We start from the raw sequence: 18,585 nt of genomic DNA on the forward strand, positions 1-18,585 counted from the left end.
AATTCTTGAAAGCAAATATGACAGTTTTAATAGGTGTCTATTTGGTGAGGTATTTGTTGCTGCTGTAATTTCTCAAAAAAAAAAGGAGAAGGAAGGATGGGATGCATGCAGAGGGCAGGGGTCTGGAGAGCCTCCTGGAACCACAGAAAGGGATTTGCAGCCTCCAGGAGGTGGCGGAGCCAGGGCAGCCTTTGAGGCCAGCCGGCGAACCTTTGCTGTCTTAGCGCCTGAGCTTTGCTGTAAGGGAAGAGCTGTGGCTCAGAAGGGCTTAGTGCAGCCAGGTGTTCTCCTGGGAAGCAGCAGGAGCCTGCTTTTGTATCCAGGTCTGCCTTCCTCTGAAGCATTGAATAGTTTACTGTAAAATACTTAAAATATACTGCACCTCGGCTAATACATGGCCCAAACTTTAAAATTTTCTATATTTAGGTTTTGTATTCTGTTTTACTTATAGCATGTTGATATTTGTTCTCCTTAGTAAAGGATTAAAATCAGGTTTACTCATAAAGATATTAGAAGATTCTCTTTTGTTTTATACATTTTATTTGATCTTTTGTTCCCTTTAAAACTTATATTAGAGTGTTTTTACTGATCCCAGTGCTGTTGATTTGTGGCCTTTCTCCTCAAAAAGACAAAAGCAAGCCCAGTTGAAGGCTCCTGAGGTATTCCAGTGTTCCAGGACACAGTCTTTCTATCCTGACCTCAATGCACTTGGTGACAGTGGCAGGTGGTAGCTGGCAGCAGCATCCTTTGCCGGTGCCGACACTAATTTAGACCTTGAACCATCCACTCTGGAAGTTGAACTGGACTTTTCCCACAGACCACCCTGTTACAGGCACCTTGTAGTGATGGTGTGTATGTGTTCCAGTTCATTCGAGAGCTCTCTCTTCTTTGTACTGTTAGCCACAGCCCATCATCCACCACAGGTCACACAGTCCCACAGGTACTGGTTTTTGAACATCTCTAAAATACAAGGTTTTTTCTTAATTTCAGATCTTCTGAAATGTACCTTCTTTTTTAAAAAACCTTGTAAATGTGACAGTTCTCAGACTCAGTACTGCCTCCTCCTGAGGAGTTTTTAAAAGACCCCAGCCTCTAGCTCCCAGTCTTCTCCCTGGTTGGAGGCAGACTGAGAAGGCAAGGCCTGCGCTTCGCAGCCCCTCGGGAATGTCCATTGCCTCTGGGCCTGTGGCCTCCTGGGGCCCGGGCCCTGGCCTTCCTGTCAGAGAGAGGGCACGAGAGAACTTGCTTGTGGCGCCATGGTTGTTTTTCTCCCTTGCTGGCTTAGAAAAGGTTGTTTCTCCAAAATACAGGGTCTTTGTCCTGGAGTACCTGGTCTCAAGCTGTTGAGTGCCTGGTGGAAGAGCTGTCCCCGGAACAGCAGCATGCGCCCTGCTTGCCCGGGGCGGGGGCTAGGGGGGGCAGCCAGCACGCAACCAGGCCTGGCCCACAGGTGCAGAAGTCCAGCAGGTGCATTGGACACTTCTCTGGCACTTAGAGGGAGCAGTGTCATGTCTGTGAATCCAACTTTTACCTTGTTTTCTGATGTCTTTATTTTTACTGTATTTCATAAAACTGTTGGCTCATGACACATTGAAAGTTAAAGCCTGGTCTGTCCCACAATGCTGAGAAGCACCTGCTTTAGGGGAATGTTAAATGCCAGATAGAAAGAGACTGCTGGCCCGTAAGGACCATGAGGAGTCCAGCGGGAGGGGGCCAGCGCTCAGGACAGGGAACCGCAAAGGGTCTGCAGCATGACCTTAGGGGGGGGTGCCCGGGAGAGAGGAGCAGGGCCCTGCGTGGCTCAGGCTCGCAGCGCTTCTCATGTGGTCCTGGGAGAGAGGGGCAGGGCCCTACGTGGCTCAGGCTCGCAGCGCTTCTCGTGGTCCTGGAGCAGGAAAGCACAGCTAGTTTTGCATGTGGGCTGCCCTGGTGGATCATGGCTTATTTTTAAACGCTTCTTTTCTTTCGATGCGTGTAGGTGGTAGAGTCTGCGTCCATGTCGTAGCTCTGTCCCGTTCTCTGTTGTCTCTCTCCCTTCTCTGTGTCTCGCCAGGTACTTGCTACCCGAAAATCCAGGAGCTTAGAGTGTATCATCCCCCTCACCCTGTCCCCTCCTCTGCTTTGTGCCCTGGCCTGCAAGTGTCCATCAGTTAGGCCTTGCTGAAGAAGGGGCGCTTCCAGGGTCCGGCCGTTTAGCTCTAGTGTCAGGAACAGCGCCTGCTGCTCTCCACTGCCCTGTGCCTGCAGGGTGGGGCGCGGCAGCCGTCACTGCGCTCTTCGGTGGGGGCTGCCTTTCTCTCTGTCTGCCCCTCCCCTTCACACACATACACATGAGAGTGGTACTTAACCTTGTTCTGTTTTTGTTGCTTGACTAGATTTTCAGTAACCATTTTACTATCCTTTTGATCTACTAGTTTAAAGCTGTTAATCATTTTGTCACAAGTGTCTAGGTTGGACGTTTTGTGGGTGTGTCATTCTCTGTGACTCCTCTCAGTGATTTGAATTTGTAAGGATTGGTGCATAATGTGCAAATGAAACATACTATTGCAGCAGTGGTTAAGAGAGCAACCAAAAATGTGTTGTAATAGGCCAATCATTTAAAAAATTTGACAGACTAGTTTGACTTGGTAGCTGAATTATTTTTTGTAGTCACAAAATTGAAATATTTGTCTGAGGAGGAGTTCCTTTTCTCCTAAATTTGACCTTATTGGCATTCTTTTTCCCATCTTGCATTTGAGAAATTGTTTACGTAAAATACAACTAAAATTGTAATTAAAGGTTGATGGGATTTTCTATGAAATTTTCTAAATAGCTTGTAACAAGGAAGTCACATAATTAACAACAGATTACTTACTATTCCACCAAAATGAAAATGTGATTGAACAGAAATTTGAAGTAAGAGAAATGAACCATATAGTGACTTTCAGACTTCAACTGTGAGTAACCCCATGAGGAAAGAACCCAAGGGAAGGCTGTGTTCTGGTGTCAGTAGAGTATAAGTAAATGTTAGTTTGGTATACTTTTTAAAAAAATACAAAGCATCTGAATAATGAACTGTATTCAGTTTGGACTATGCAGTTGTGAATTGGGTAAATATCACTGGCTTTAAAAATTAAGTACACGTAAATTGTTTAAAATATTTTCTTAGTGTAAATTGAAGTAGGATTTTGATTTAATTATATCAGTGTTATCCTTAGGGACTTTGTGAAATTATTGTCTGTTTGTTAAGAATTTCTTTGGGGAAACGGACTTTGGCCCAGTGGTTAGGGCGTCCGTCTACCATATGGGAGGTCCGCGGTTCAAACCCCGGGCCTCCTTGACCCGTGTGGAGCTGGCCATGCGCAGCGCTGATGCGCGCAAGGAGTGCCGTGCCACGCAAGGGTGTCCCCCGCGTGGGGGAGCCCCACGCGCAAGGAGTGCGCCCGTGAGGAAAGCCGCCCAGCGTGAAAAGAAAGAGCAGCCTGCCCAGGAATGGCGCCGCCCACACTTCCCGTGCCGCTGACAACAACAGAAGCGGACAAAGAAACAAGACGCAGCAAATAGACACCAAGAACAGACAACCAGAGGAGGGGGGGAAATTAAATAAATAAATAAATCTTTAAAAAAAAAAAAAGAATTTCTTTGTTATCATTGTAATTTTTTTTAAGACTTACGTCATTTGTTTCTCCCCCTCATTGTTTGCACTGGCTGTCTGCACTCTCTTTGTCCTTTTCTTTCTTTCTTTTTAGGCGTCACTGGGAACCAAACCGGGGACCCCCATGTGGTAGGGAGGCGCCCAATCTCTTGAGCCACTGCTACTCCCTTCATTGTAATTTTAATATACAAATGTGTTCTTGATTTGTCTCTCTGGTTTAGGAACTTTGCAAATTGGAGCTTGTGGGAGGAAATCTTAATTTTATACTTAAAATATTGATTACCTTTTTGAAATTCTACCATTTGAGTTTGTCATATACTGGGAAATATTTGAAACCTTTTTTCTTTGTAATATTCTGTCTTTCCTTATTTCTCAGGCAAAATTAACTAGCCCATTTCCCGTTCTTCCTTTCACCATATATGGTTTGCTCAGTCTTTTGACTTATACTGGTTCATAGGAAAATACCCTTTGTCAAAGAGTAAAGAGAATGTTCCAGATATTCCTGCATTGACTAGTAATTTTAGTAATTAAAAAGCATGACAGACTAAGGGAAAGATATTTAATTTATTAACAGTAAATTCTCATTTTTAGTGTGACTTAGACATAATATATATAAAAGCCTTTAGCAAACATTATACAAATATAGCATGAGGAATTCTATTAAATGTTTATGTATGCTATATTTAAAATTAAAATACTGGTTATATTTTGTATATATTTGAATAAACTATTTCTCATTAGTCTTGTCATTTCTGAAATTTAACTTAGTATACTTTTCCTTGAAAGGCCATCCTGTAACAAGCATTGGTAATGATGTGCCTGGGTTTCTCAGAACAGTGGCTTCTAGCTTGATTAATTATTATTAAGTCTTTTCTGAGATTTATTCATTCTGTGGATGTTAAAGATAAATTAATTTTATAGGTTGTCTTTTTTTATCATTATGCTTAGTTATAGTAGCATCACTTTTATATTTTAAGTTAAACTAAATAGGCAAAATAGGAAGAAAATATTGATCCTATCACATTTAAGATTTTTCTTCAATGACATAAAAGAATTCTATAACTTAAGTTTTTCTGAAAGCTTTTAATAATATTACATCATTATATATTTAATATTTTTCTAGGCTAAGTCCAGTCCGTCTCATCTTGCAAATTTACATGGTTAGTGATATATAAAAATATCTGGTTAGCATATATGTCACATGCAAGCTTATCTGCCTTTAAAAAACAGGGCACACTCAAGCCTCACAGCTTTTCCAGTGACACACACAATAAAAAAACAAAAAGGAAGGGTTTATTCAAAAAACAAAATGAAATGTAAACTCTGTAAATATTCCTACTAAACAATACTTAAGCATCTTGCTGCTTCCTGATCTCTCCAGAGAGGAAACTTTAAGTAATGTGATTTATGTATGTGCAGCTATGCAATGCTCCAGTAAATCCCAAGAGAGTTTAAGATTGTACTTACCCTGGTGATTCTGACTTATGCCTCACTAAAGTTCATATGTTAAATTAATGCAACATCAAAGAGGTTTTTGTGTAATTATATTTAATTCTGCAGTGGTTGCTAATTTCAATGAGTATTATGGATATATATCTCTCACCTTCAAAATTTGCAAAACATTGAAAATGTAGAAGTAAAAATTATGCACAGTTGTAGTTCTAAAAACAGACTTCCATGGTTTTTAATTTTATTATTCCAGAGAGAATTGCCATTGAGCCTTTGTAATCCATGGATCCTTCTAAAGATATTATATGGTTTTCCTTGTTTTAAAAGACTACAGAATTATCTTGTCTACTTTGTATATAAAATTAGAAAACCGAATTTTCAGAAGACATAAATAAGAAAGATTAGTATCTCCTAAATGCAGAATCCAGTATTGGTTTTTTTTTTTTTTTAATTTCTCTCCCTTTCTGCTAATGCCCCCCATTGTCTGCTCTCTGTGTCCATTTGCTGTGTGTTCTTCTGTGTTCGCTTACATTCTTGTCAGCAGCACCAGGAATCTGTGCCCTTTTTTGTTGCTCATCTTGCTGCATCAGCTCTCCGTGTGTGTTGCGCCATTCTTGGACAGGCTGCACTTTTTTTCGCATGGGGTGACTCTCCTTATGGGGCGCACTCCTTACACGTGGGGCTCCCCTACATTGTGGACACCCCTGCGTGGCATGGCACTCCTTGCACACATCAGCCCTGCGCATGGGCCATCTCATCACATGGGTCAGGAGGCCCTGGGTTTGAACCCTGGACCTCCATATGGTAGACGGACGCTCTATCCGTTGAGCCAAATCCACTTCCCCAGTATTGGTTTTTATAATTCTTTCTCTTTTGTTTTGGTTGGATTTATGCAGAAATATAAGTAGAGGCTCTTAACACTGGTCATCGTTTAATCCTTTCACTACCTTTGCTTTGGTTCAAGTGACCTTGGAGGGGGGTGGAGCAGAGTCTGCTCAGTGAGGAGCTGTGATGAGCTTTGGCTGTGGTGACCATTTTAACAGGCGGTCACAGAAGGCCAATGCTGCGCTTTCTGTTGTCCGTGAAGGACTAGTAGTGTCATGTCTAAGGGACTATGTAGGTACATTTGTTTTACGTAAGAAATCATTTGACTTTTTTCCACATCTGATTTAAAAGTTGAGATTAGATTTTCTTGAACTAGCCCAAATAAGTACACTGTTGGAAAATTTTACATAAATTCAAATAGTGTAATGGTATTTTCAATCAAAGCAGTTAATTAGAAAGTTTGATCTGTGCTTACCTTTGAAGTATCTCTATAAGGACCACTTTCATGTTTTTGCAGGTACTGTAATAGGTGTTGTCATTTATACTGGAAAAGAGACTCGAAGTGTAATGAACACATCCAATCCAAAAAATAAGGTAGGCTAGATAAAGGAGCAACTGCTTTAATGAACTTGCTTTTTCCTTTTAGTAAGAAAGTACATGTAGTTCTGAATAGCTTATTCATTGTAGCTTGATACTTAACATAAAAGCAGATTTTTAAAAATGTTGTTGATTTAGGACATGAGTTCTTTTTCTTTATGTAAACTACATTCTTCTACTGAAGAATTTGCAAAAATAGCTTTTCTTGGTAATGAGTTTTATGTGTCTCTTAAATTTTAATTGTTTGAATTATAATTTGCCCATAATTTGACAGTTATGTATGAGTCTCTAATTTCTCATCTTCTATCAATTTATTTTACAATTTGCACTCTCTTTTTATGTTGATAGTTCATTTTTAATATGAAGATATTTATATTAATGCTTACATAGCATTTAATTTGAAAATGCTATAGCTCTGTCGTAAGGACAGTTTTATTTAAATTATTTCCATTTCAGGAGCAGCATGTTGAAAACCAACTTTTAGTTTTCCTCACTTGGTTATATTCCTAGGATTGTTACTTATGCAATCAGCATGCTTGTGTAGGTTAAATCATAACAAAGAGTATGAATGTTCAATAGTTATTACTTGGATAACAAATTTTATATGATTAAGTTAAAATATATTCGCATGTCCATTTAATAAACTTTTACAACTATGAATTTTACCCATTTTTATTTGAAATATCTGTTGTGCATCTAAGTAGAAAAAAACTTCTCGTGGGGATTTATGCCTCACTTTGTGATTAAGTAATAGTAAAGTTTGTCTTTTGCGGGAAATTTCATTATAAGCCAGGAGAAATGAAACACTTCTATTGAAAGGTATTTTTTTAGGGGAAAAAACTCCACTTTTTCAACTAAATACTATTTAAAAATAGTTAACCTCCAAAAATTAGGCTAATATCCTCAACCCCATAAATGCTGCGGGCCTGCCTGCAGCGCTGCGGGCACACACTGAGCCTGCCTCATGGCTACATCAGTGGTAGAGCACACGTGGTGTAGCACGAGCTTTTCCATGGGGGCCTCATATTTTTTGAATATAACATTTAAAAGAAAATAAAGAAGAAAAAAAAATTGCTTTTATTTGCTAGGACTACAAATGTCCATGTATGACTTACATTTGTTAAAGCTGAAGGAAAATGTTGTGCTATTAGTAATTGTTATAATGGGGGAAGTAATCACTTTAAATTTATATTGCAACTTTGATTTAATTTGTTTATCAGATATACCCCATTCAGTAATTCTATAATATATTTTAAAATTTCAAAACAATAAATTATTAAACTAATTATAACAGAGTTTGAATCTTATATTTGTATGTATTTTCTGGAGGGTAAGGGGCTTTCTCTTTTTAAGTCAACGAAACTAGAATACTCTTGCCAGTAACACATACAAGTTCTAGGGTTTTTCTCCTGATTTCTTTGCTTACTCCATTTGTGCAGAAATGAGTACATAGATATTTGAGGGGAATTTTAATCTAAAATAAGTATAAAATGTTAAAAACTATACTGCCTTTCAGTGTGGCTCTCTCCTTTTTTTTTTTCATTCTGTGTTAGTTCTTGAAAGTCTCACTTATTTCCCATCACTTTTCACTGATTACACCTCCACCTTATCATTCTTCTTTTCTGTGCATCCTTTTCTTTTGGCTCTTTATGCTCCTTTCCCTGGGACCAAGTGTTATGTAGGTGATATTCGCTAAGTATGTGACAGTGGTTAAGAATTCTGCAACGGCGTTAGCCTGCCTGCTTAAGAACCCAGGCTTTGCCACTGACTAGCTATGTGGCCAAGTGGCCAGGTTCTGTATCTTTATTTCCTCAGCCATAAAATGGGGTCAGCACTTGCAGTGCTTCTTGAGAACAGGGTAATACATACATTTCTCTTAGACTAGAACCTGGCACATGATAAATAGTCTGTAAATGTTACCCATCATCATCGTCGCCATTATTTTCTATAAACCTCAGTGTTTTCAGTGTCCGAATCTGCAGCCCAGTCCTCACTGCCAATCAGGAAGGACTTACTGACTGGTCTGGCAAGGCGTGTGCTCCGTGGTGCCAGCACCGCGTGGCTATGACTCCGCTTGGCTGCTCCGTCTCTCCTGCACTCTGTCCTCGTTCTCGTTCCCTCTTTATCTTCCTCCTGCCTCTGTCCTTCTCTTCCTCTTTTTGTTTCTAAATAACCTTCTCGGGTTCATGGGCTTTGGCAAAATGTATCTTACGGAAAGGTACATCTTACATGTCTTACAGATGCCAGCAGAACGGGCATCTTTGGAATTTTGCAGGTGTGGATTTAAATCCACGCTTTGCCACCGAAGAGCACCAGCACCTGGTGTGGAACATGCTCTTTCAGTGGCTGGCTCCACCTGGGGCTGAGCAGCCTTCATGCTTCCCTTCCGTCCCCGTGAGAGAGGCTCACGGAGCATCGGCCACGTGCAGGCTCCTGGCCCGGCCCTTATCGTGAGGCCTCAGAAGGACAGCGCTGTCCACGGGGAAGCTGGGGTATGGAGGGCGTGGGCTTGACGTCTGCAGCGTGATGCTCGCACCTCGTGGCACAGCACGTTGAGAGCAGAGCTTTTTTGAGGTGTGGTTTGTTAGACTTTATTTTGGACAGTTGTGTAAACTGTTGTGTAGAGAATTTGCATATGCTGTTAAATCTTCCTGAGTGTTAAATGCCAGCTTTATAAACCTCAAGGAAATGTTCCAAGTGTGCATCCATGGGCAAGAAGAAACAGTTGTAATTTATCCAGGGGAAGTATTGATAGATATTGAATGAAAAAATTTATGTACTTTTTGTCCCTAAAGAGAGAAGGCAGGGATTACTGCTTACTGTTTGTGAGAGACTATTTTCTGAAGATTATACCTCCCTGTTCTCCTGCAGCTTAGTAAACTAACAAACTTCTAGACTTCAAATTAGGCTAGTCTCAACAAAATAATCATTTACAAGGGAAATCTAGTCATTTACCTGAGTTTTCATTGGATTCCTTCAGAAAAGCCAGAATGTCCGTAACTGCCAGCTCTGACAGCTCTCAGGCGTGTGCGGTGTGTGGGAACGCTGGCGGATGGGGTCGGGTGGGGCGTGCTTGTGGTGGGCAGAGCGGTGTGGGCAGGGGAGGTGTGTCCTGGAGTGAAGTGTGCCGGTCAGGGTGGCTGAGCCGTGCTGCGCAAGGCTGCCCCACAGGTCCATGGCTTGCCAACCAGAAGTGTCTCTTTTGCTCTTGCCTGTCACCTGAGTGGGCAGACCATTCTGCTCACCAGGGCCACTCAGCTGGTCCAGGCTGACGGACGGCCCGTTTGAAGAAACATGCTTCCGTAAGCACGTAATTCCTTATCATGGAGATTAGAACATGTTGCCTGCTGACTTACTGCTTCTGCCTGGTAGTGGCACGTCACATTTCATTGGCCAGTGCAAATTAAGAGGCCGTGCACACGCGCTAGGCATCAAGGAAGGGTGCAGTCCTACCTCAGGTGGAGAAGGAGGCAGTGTTGGAAATAATCAATGAGCAGCTTTAGTGACTACCCACAACAAGGGCAAGGTTGATATTTTCTAGGACTTTTATGAAGAGGTGAAAAAGAAAGACCTTGCAGAACCCCAAGAAGGCCAGCAGCTACAGGGTTGAGCAGAGGAGGAGTACTGGCGCAAGTTAGAGAAAAGGAAGTTGAATGAGGTGGTTGATGGAGTGTGCTGCTGGGTACAGGAAGGGTCATTTGGGGTGGAAAAATGTAACAGGGCAGTGGGTTTAGCATTTAGAACACCATTAGTGAAATTGAAAGAGTTGCCGTAGATTTGTGAGGGTGGAATTGAGACCTCAGGTCAGAGATTGAGGACAATCTCAGGATGCTCAGTGTCAGCGGGAAGGCTAGCATAGTGAGAGTGCCAGGGCCAGGGGCCAGGCGCCAGGCGCCAGGAAGAACGAGCATGTGCTGGACAAGCTGACAGATTATACCTGAGGGAAAGGATCTTCCTGACTTTATTTCTGGTGAGAAAAATCAATGTCACAAAACTGTGCATACTTTTAATATAAGAAGAGACTGTCTTGGTTCATAAACATGGGCAGCCAAGAGTAACTTAAACATATCAATACATAGTGTTACTTAAAGAACAGCCACCATCTAAAATATGGCATGACTTCTTTTATTTCTAGAAAATATTTATAATGAATTGATCACTATCCCCCTTCTTCTTGTTATACTTTATTTCCTGCCTTCATTATACTGTATATAAGAAGATCATGCAAGTTTGCAAAACTGCTTTTAGGTTCCTAAGATAAAACAAAAATACTATAGTAAAATCAATGCTCATTTATGAAGGAAAATTGTTAATTACCACATAATCAGGTATGACACTGACAAAGAACATGGGTGGGAGGGGGGTTTGAGACAGCTCCTGAATGGGTTGAGAAGAGTGTTACCCTCACAATTTAGACTCATAAATTATTGAGAAGTGTTATGGGCCCAGCTGTTTTTGGGAATTATACGTTTATAACAGAGCACATATTCAGTAAATGGCATTATTCAGACTAACATTCAAGAGCCCCAAAGCAGAAGCAAAGAAAATGGGCCGCTGGGTTGGTCCACAGTGTTCCAGAAGGACGTGGGCTAGGAAAGCCCTGGCAGAATGGGTGGTGCTGGGGAGGAGGGGGCCTGCCAGGCCCCACCTGGCAGCAGAGGACTTGAGCTTCTGTGAACCTGCAGCCTAGAGCGCTCTAGATGGCCAAAGAGCAAACTTTGTGCAAGAGCAGGAAATGCAGGAAGTTGTCAGAGAGGGGAGTGGCTGGGTTGGGATTCTGAAAGCAGAACATTCATTGGTGCTGAGGTACGGAGTACAGCAAGGAAAATGAGGTGACGAACTGTGGAGTATGTTTTAGAGAGGGTGTCACAATTCTCAGCTTTGTGGAGAGCAACTGTATTTTCTTTTACAAAACATGTTGTGTAGCCTCTATTACAGATAGTGTATGAAGGCAAATTCCATTATTTTCACATGTTCTAGTGTTTTCTAGTAATTTGTCTTTTAAGAAGACATTTTAACAATCTGAAATGCCGCAGTTGCTTGCACAGTCATACCTTCGTACTCAATTGCTTTGAAGCTGGTTGAATTTGGCACTCAGCACATTTAGAGGTGAAAGTTTTGTCCTGGCCCTCATTGTTTGTTTGGTACTTGATGTGCGAGCTAGAACTTTTTAGTGTTGGTTGCCTCATGACTCGCTGTCCTTTCAGCTGAAACAAAGGTCACATGTTAGTCACGTGGTAACTCTTTCCCTGAGCACACCCCGTTGTGGTTGTATCTTAGCTTCTCTGGTCATTTTGTGTATTTTTGCATTTTTTTACTCATCATGTTTCCTAAGAAAATGAGCATTGATAGGACTGAGCAGAAAAGAAAATTGCTTCACACCATCATTCAACAACAAAAAAAGAAATAATAGGTAAATATTAGAGTGGTATTTCATTGCTGATCTTGCTAGGGAGTAGGGTATGCCTAGAACAATGGTCTGCACCATCATTAAGAATAAAGAAGCGATAAAAAAGGATGATGTTGTAAAAGGAGTTAAAGCAGTAGCAAAGCAGCGTTCCCAAACACTGGAGGAAATTGAAAGGCTGTATTCATTTGGCTAAACAAGAAGCAGCTAGCGGGCAACAGTGTATCAGAAGCATGATATTTGCAAAAGCAAGTGTTGCATGCAAACGGAGTGATGAGTGTTGAGGTTTTTAAGGCCAGCCGTGGCTAGTTTGATAATTTTGAAAAGAGGACCAGCATCCATAGTGTGGTGAGGCATGGCGATGCAGAGAGTCCTAGTAAAAGCCTGGCGATGAATTCATCAGTGAATTTCAAGACTATGTACAGGCTGGAGGTTTTATTTCCCATCAAGTTTTTAACTGTGATGAGACTGGCATCTTTTGGGAAAAAATGATGAGTAGAAGCTACATCACAAAAGAAGAAAAGGCATTACCGGGCCACAAACCAATGAAGGACAGGCCCACTCCATTGTTGTGTGGGAATGCTGGTGGGGACTTAAAACTCAAGCCTCTACTAGTCTGTGATAGTGAAAACCTTGAGTTTCCAAGAAGCATCTATGAAAAGCAAACTCCATGTCATGCGGAGGGCAAATATCAAAGTGCTGGTCATGAGACTTTTTCACCAAGTGGATAAATAAAATGTTTGGTCTCTCAGTGAAAAGTATTTGCTGGAGAAAGATTTGCCTCTGAAAACGCTCCTACTTTTGGACAATGCGTTGGAATGAATTCTCTTATATGACAGTGAATTTGGCATAGAAGAATTGGTGGCCAGAAGCTGTGACTCAGAGAGACTGGGAAGGGCTTGAGGCTGGCCCAAGCCCGCAGGTGCAGAGGGGCAGCTGTGCAGGAGGCTGTGTCTTTGGGCCAGTCCATGGGTCTGGAGGCCGGTGCTGCTGACGTTGAGGAGTCAGTGGAGGGACCTCGTGAAGAGTCAGCCCTGAGGAGCTGCAGGAGCGAGAGAAGGAGCAGCAAGAGGTGCTGAAGAGAGTTCTTCAGGTGAGAAGGAGGTAAGGGAGGATGTCCCCAGTTCCTTGATAAAAGAAATGTGTGCAAAATGGGCAGAAGTTCAAAACTTTGAGAAGATGTACCATCCAGACAAAGCTCTGACAAGCAGAAATGTGAATTTATTGAAAGACCAAACAATTTCACACGAAGAATTCTGAAAAGAAGACAGAAGCAGTCCTCATTGGATAAGTTTTTAGTGAAGGTGACTGTGGCAGTTTGATATTATTGATGAATTCTAAAAAGAAATATTATGTTTGTAAACTGGCCCGTGTTCTGGGTGTGATACCCTGTGATTGTATTAAATTCAGAGGTTTCACTTGATTAAATTGATATTAGGGCTTTGATCCAACCACGTCATTAGAGTGCCACTCAGCACTGAGTCCCAGCCCCCTTGGGTTGATAAAATAGACTCTCACATGGAAGTAGACACACAAAACCAGGTAATGCAGGAAGAGGGAGTGCTCCATAGACATGGCCACAGGAAGAGAGATGAGCCTGATGGTCTACAGCTGACCTCATGGACCGACCAGAGCAGCTGAGCCCAGAAAGAAACGAGCCCGGGGGAGAGTGATGAGCCTTATGCCAGCCCACAGCTGAGATGGGAAGAAGCTGGGACCACAGAGCCTTAAGAGGGAGAGGAAGGCTGAACCCTCACAGACATCACTCGCCACCTTGCGTCAACACATGGCAACAGACTTGGAGTAAGAAAGTACCTCTTTTGGTACCTTGAGTTGGACTCTATGGCCTTGTGACTGTAAGCTTCTACCCCAAATAAAGAACCTTTATAAAAGCCAAGAGATATGTGGTGTTTTGCATCAGCACCCCTTTGGCTGATGAAAGCGATTCCCTTCAATGGTAGACATGAGGATCTCCCCGCATTCTCTGACTCCACCTGCCTCTGCCGACATGCCTTAGTCCATTTCCTCTTCCTTTCCACTGCTCATACACATACCAGCGCAGCAGTAACATCACTTCATACTCAAGTTGTGGTCCTGCAACAGAAGCTTTTCTGTCTGGGATCTAATTGCATTCAGAAGAATACGGAATAATCATTGGTAAATAGAACAGTTAAATTAATGGACATTTTACCAATGTTATATTGTTCTTTGAATAAACGGCATGTGAAGCACACAATGCAGTGCCAAGGACATGGTGGGTTCTGAATAAATGGTAACTTGTTAAAATCAGGTGCGCATGGGTCTCCGTATAGATTGAGTGGTAGAAAGTTCTTATGCTCTTACCTGTTTGTGGTCAGATTGGTCAGAGGGTCTCTCACATGGCCCACTCTTGACCTCCAGTGCCCTCACCCCTCCGTCCACGTGTAGCGCTCTGCCCCACACCACCCCCACTTCAGTTCTGAGCCCAGCATAAGTTTCATATTTTCACCTGATAATTCAGAGCCTTGGTCCCAACCCCAGATGTACCAAATCAGAATTTTTGGGGGTTCACCCAGGAAGTGGTTTTTCTTGCCTCCAGGTGATTCTGGAGTCTGCTCAGGGTAGCTGCTGCCTAGTTCTTATGCCACTCCCAAGAGCTCTGGGAACCAGAGCCTTAGAAAAGTTTGTCTGAATTACCTCAGCTTTTACGAATATCCCACTTGGTTAATTCATTCTTTTATGATAGGCTCTTTAAATCGGTTCTTGATATCTTACTTTTAGATGGGCTCTTTAAATTGGCTCTTGATATATGACTTGATAATTTATTTAATCTGAAAGCATACCTTTGTGCTTATTACCGAGTTTATTAGAATATTTTTAATATGGGTTGTATATTGACACATGGGAAATAAGACTAAATCCCACAGTTTTGATGGAGGAAAATTCTAAGGCAGGATTAGAATATGTTTCCTCATCACAGTGTTAACTGAGTATCTGAAATTGTGTGGTGGGGTTTACTCAGAGCTTGAACAATTTATTTTATAACTTTGAAAAGAAAGTTTTTATTACCAATCAATTACTTCTACAATAATATTTGGTGAAAGTTCAAATGATAAGGACTGCAACTCTAGTAATGGACTGCTTTATAAAACCCAGCCGTAGACATATTTAATAGGTTGATACTTGATTACATTTAAAGAGGGGGAAAATTCTTAAAGGCGGCTAAGAAAAATCAATTGTGACAGGTTGCCATTTTCACCCCATTCATAATAATAAGTTGCTCAGAGCAAGAACATCAAGGATGAAATGATAATACAGATTGCTTCAAGCATTTATTGTAATCCCTTGGGTTTATTGATTTGTGTCTTTAATAAAAAGATGCTTTCAAATGTCTCATTGAGAGAGGGACAGGTGATACGTGCCATTATGTGGATTAGAACGACTTCTTGTTCCCTGAGTTGTGGTGAAGGATTTTCAAATAGTAGAACAAAATTGAAGCAGCTGTTGTATTCTTTGCAAGTTGAAATATCAAATCAATTTTAGGGAATAGATTTCTTATTTTAAAAAGGGTAATTTATTAATATTTTAATAATTGTGTTGATTTAAAGTAAAATATTACAATAGAATAACTTATTTTTTCTTTTTTATTGTGTACTATCATAGCACCCCTTAATTTTTTTTAATAGTTGGATTTGTGAAAAATAAAATATTTTTGGATAGGAAGACTTGTATTAGAAATGTGATCATGTGCTTAACAAAAGAGCTACATGTTGTGGAATATAGTATTACAGTCAGCCTGCATAGATAAAAAGACTTCTGGAATGCTTTTTTGGATAACTGTTATTAATATTAACAAATCATAGTGTTTCAAAGCCTCATCAGGAAAAGATTAACTAGAAAAACAAACCTACAATAAAGTAATTCTGTGGCATATAGACAAGACGCAGTGTGGGTCTCAGGGTTATGACAGTCCACACGCCGCCTTGGCTGGTATAATCAGCACACTTTGATATTACAGCTGCTCACAATTAAAAGTTGTGCCTCTTCATCAGCAATGTGAACATAAATAAACTTATAATTTCAGGAAAGCAGTGAGAGGCAAAATGCTAAATGGTAAAAAAGCAATCTTAATGATAACATCTGGAATATAATGTTCTATCAGAGTGTATAGTACATATCTAAACTAGACAACTTGGATTAAGTCACTCCTAAATTCCATTTAGTTATGAATTTGATTACATAGCAGGTGTTCTAATAGGAAACACGATCAAATTTATTATTTAAAGTCATCTATCACTTAAGACTTATTTTTACATAAAGTTCTGAATAAGGTCTTACTAATTTGTTGCATATAAATAACTATTTGACAGTACTTAATCTGAAGCAATGTACCTAGATTCTATAATCAAAATTCTAACAAATTAATTCATTCAATAAGCACATAAGCGTTTTCATAATTTTCTTTATATTTTGAACTCTTTGATTTCTTACCCTGAGGCCATATATATTTTTAGAAATTTGGGGAACTTGTGAAATGGCTTATCTTTCATGACATTTCCATCTCAGTTTATATGTTACAAAAGAAAGGATTTGTTAGTTCTAGTTTATTCTGAAGTATTTATGATGAAAGCCTTTTTGAACTTGTAAGAAACATGTTCTGAAACATCTAGTAAGATTGAGAGTTGAAAAAGACACGTTTCCAGAACACACAGTCTATGGATACAGAGAGCAGACAACTGGGAGTGAGGGGGAAGGGGAGAAAAATAAATAAATAAATCTTAAAAAATAAAAAAATAAAAGACACGTTTCCAAACTTTTTAGCAGAACTGGAGTGAAGATGGGTGCATGGGTAGGTGGTTACTTTACTAATGAACACCTAAAGCTAAGATGATAAAATGTTTAGTGTAGATGATATGGGCTGGGCACTGTGACCCTTGCCACCCCCTGCCACGAAAGAGCCACACACACGGTGTGCGTTCAGGAGCAGGCCTCGTTGGGGAGGACGTCGAGGCAGAGTGTGCAGCTGGAAGGGAGGGCCTGCGTGGAGCGTGCTCAAGCCACCTTCTCCGAGCAAGCCCGGCCACAGGGAAAGCTCCAGGGTGCTGGTCCTTCGGGACCATAGGAAGGGGTTGCCATGGGACCAGCGAGGGGACGCCTCTGCCAGCAGGGGGCCACATCCTGGTGGCTGCCCGCGAGCCTGGGGTCGGTTTTGGGTGCACCCCACCGTTTCTCCTCAGCAGTGTGCTCTCCCTTGTTCCCCTTCCGTTGGTCAGGCAACTCCAGGAGGCCCAGGACATTTTGCCTTGGTCACCACCGCTGTCTCTAACAGGGAGAACAATGCCTGCCGTTTTAGATTATTTTCTCTAAGGAATAGTTCATGTTTTTTTTTTCTTCCCAGTTACCTTTTTCTAAGCAATGCTTTAAAAAAAAATAATTCCTTAGAAACAAATCTTACCTTTCCTGTTCTCAGCCACTTTTCCATACATCTGAAAATATAGCTGAATGCTAACGATTTGTTTAATTTGATTTCCTTGGAGTAGCAACTGTACCAAACTTGTCTTTTTAAAAACTGCATTAATGAAACCGTGTATGATAAATTTAACATAAAATTAAGTTGCTTTCTTTTCCCCTATGTAATTAGCATTGTCAGCTAATAATTACCTTTTGCAAAACTTTAAGATGTATCATGTGAGTTTGCGTTTTACCCACTATAAGAAGATATTATCTGCCTGGGGTTTCACTTTCAGGTGCAGTTATCAACATCAAACAGTTTTTGAAAAGGCTTTTTTTTTTTTTTTTTAAATTAATGCTATCAAAACTGAAACTCAATTTTTTTTAAGGTATTGAAGTCAGAATGAAATTTTTTTGAACTCTATTTTATTCACACAATTAGAACACAAAACCTTCTGTGGAATAAATGATCACATCAGCATTTTTAACTACAACGTAAATTGAAATCAATATCAGTTCATTTCTTATTAACATTTTTCAAGAGGCAATAGGAAAAGTTTAAATGAACTCAAAACATACTACCGAAGGTTTATTAGTGCTCTCTTCAGGTGAACAGAGCCTTCAGTTGGAAAGCTTCCACCACTATTACTTGAAATATTTGCTGTTTAATATTTAAAAATTATAGTGTACTGGTAGCATAGTGGAAAGAGTTTTGGATGAAGACAGAGTGGGGTTCAACCCCAGACCTTCCACTCGATAGCTGTGTGCCCCTGTAATCTACCTGAGCCTTCATCCTCTGTGCACCAAGTGGACACGGCCTGCCCAGACGACGGCTGAGAGCGTTACGTGAAAAGAGGTGCCGAGAAATGTAGCTATTTTATTTCTTTTTAGTAATGCCATCCTATTTCTTGGCCAGTGTGGGACGTTTTACCAGTTTAGTCTTGGCATGCAGATTTCCTAAGAGAAATAGTCCGATAGATCGGAACAGCTTTGGTTTTCAGTTTGGCAGATTAAAATTGGTGCTGAAGTGGGTCCAGGGTTGAGGGGATTCCTCCAGAGTCACAGTGTGTCCAGCTGGAGGCCCTTCGTAAACACGTGCTGCATGAGTCTTCTTTCTGGGCCGGGAGACAGTGCTGGTCACGCTGTGGCTTGACAGCGAAGGACTAGAGCTAATTATGGCGGCTGCTGGGAGGGGACGGGGAGGTGGCAGCGTCGCTGGGCGCTCGTGGGAGCCGGTCCTTCC

At 41.1% G+C, this 18,585-nt stretch overlaps 1 protein-coding gene across 7 annotated transcripts in view; it reads left to right on the forward strand.

Annotated features, from left to right (window-relative positions):
* The window catches only part of ATP9B (ATPase phospholipid transporting 9B (putative)), a 359,772-nt gene that overhangs the window by 186,491 nt on the left and 154,696 nt on the right, over positions 1–18,585 (forward strand). For all 7 annotated transcript variants that reach the window (XM_071208595.1, XM_058277921.1, XM_071208596.1 and 4 more), the window contains one exon: positions 6,426–6,502. In XM_071208595.1, the coding sequence (XP_071064696.1) occupies positions 6,426–6,502 (77 nt within the window). The remainder of the gene's footprint in view (positions 1–6,425; positions 6,503–18,585) is intronic.

This window comes from Dasypus novemcinctus, chromosome 16, assembly GCF_030445035.2.
Source record: "Dasypus novemcinctus isolate mDasNov1 chromosome 16, mDasNov1.1.hap2, whole genome shotgun sequence".
NCBI lineage: Eukaryota > Metazoa > Chordata > Mammalia > Cingulata > Dasypodidae > Dasypus > Dasypus novemcinctus.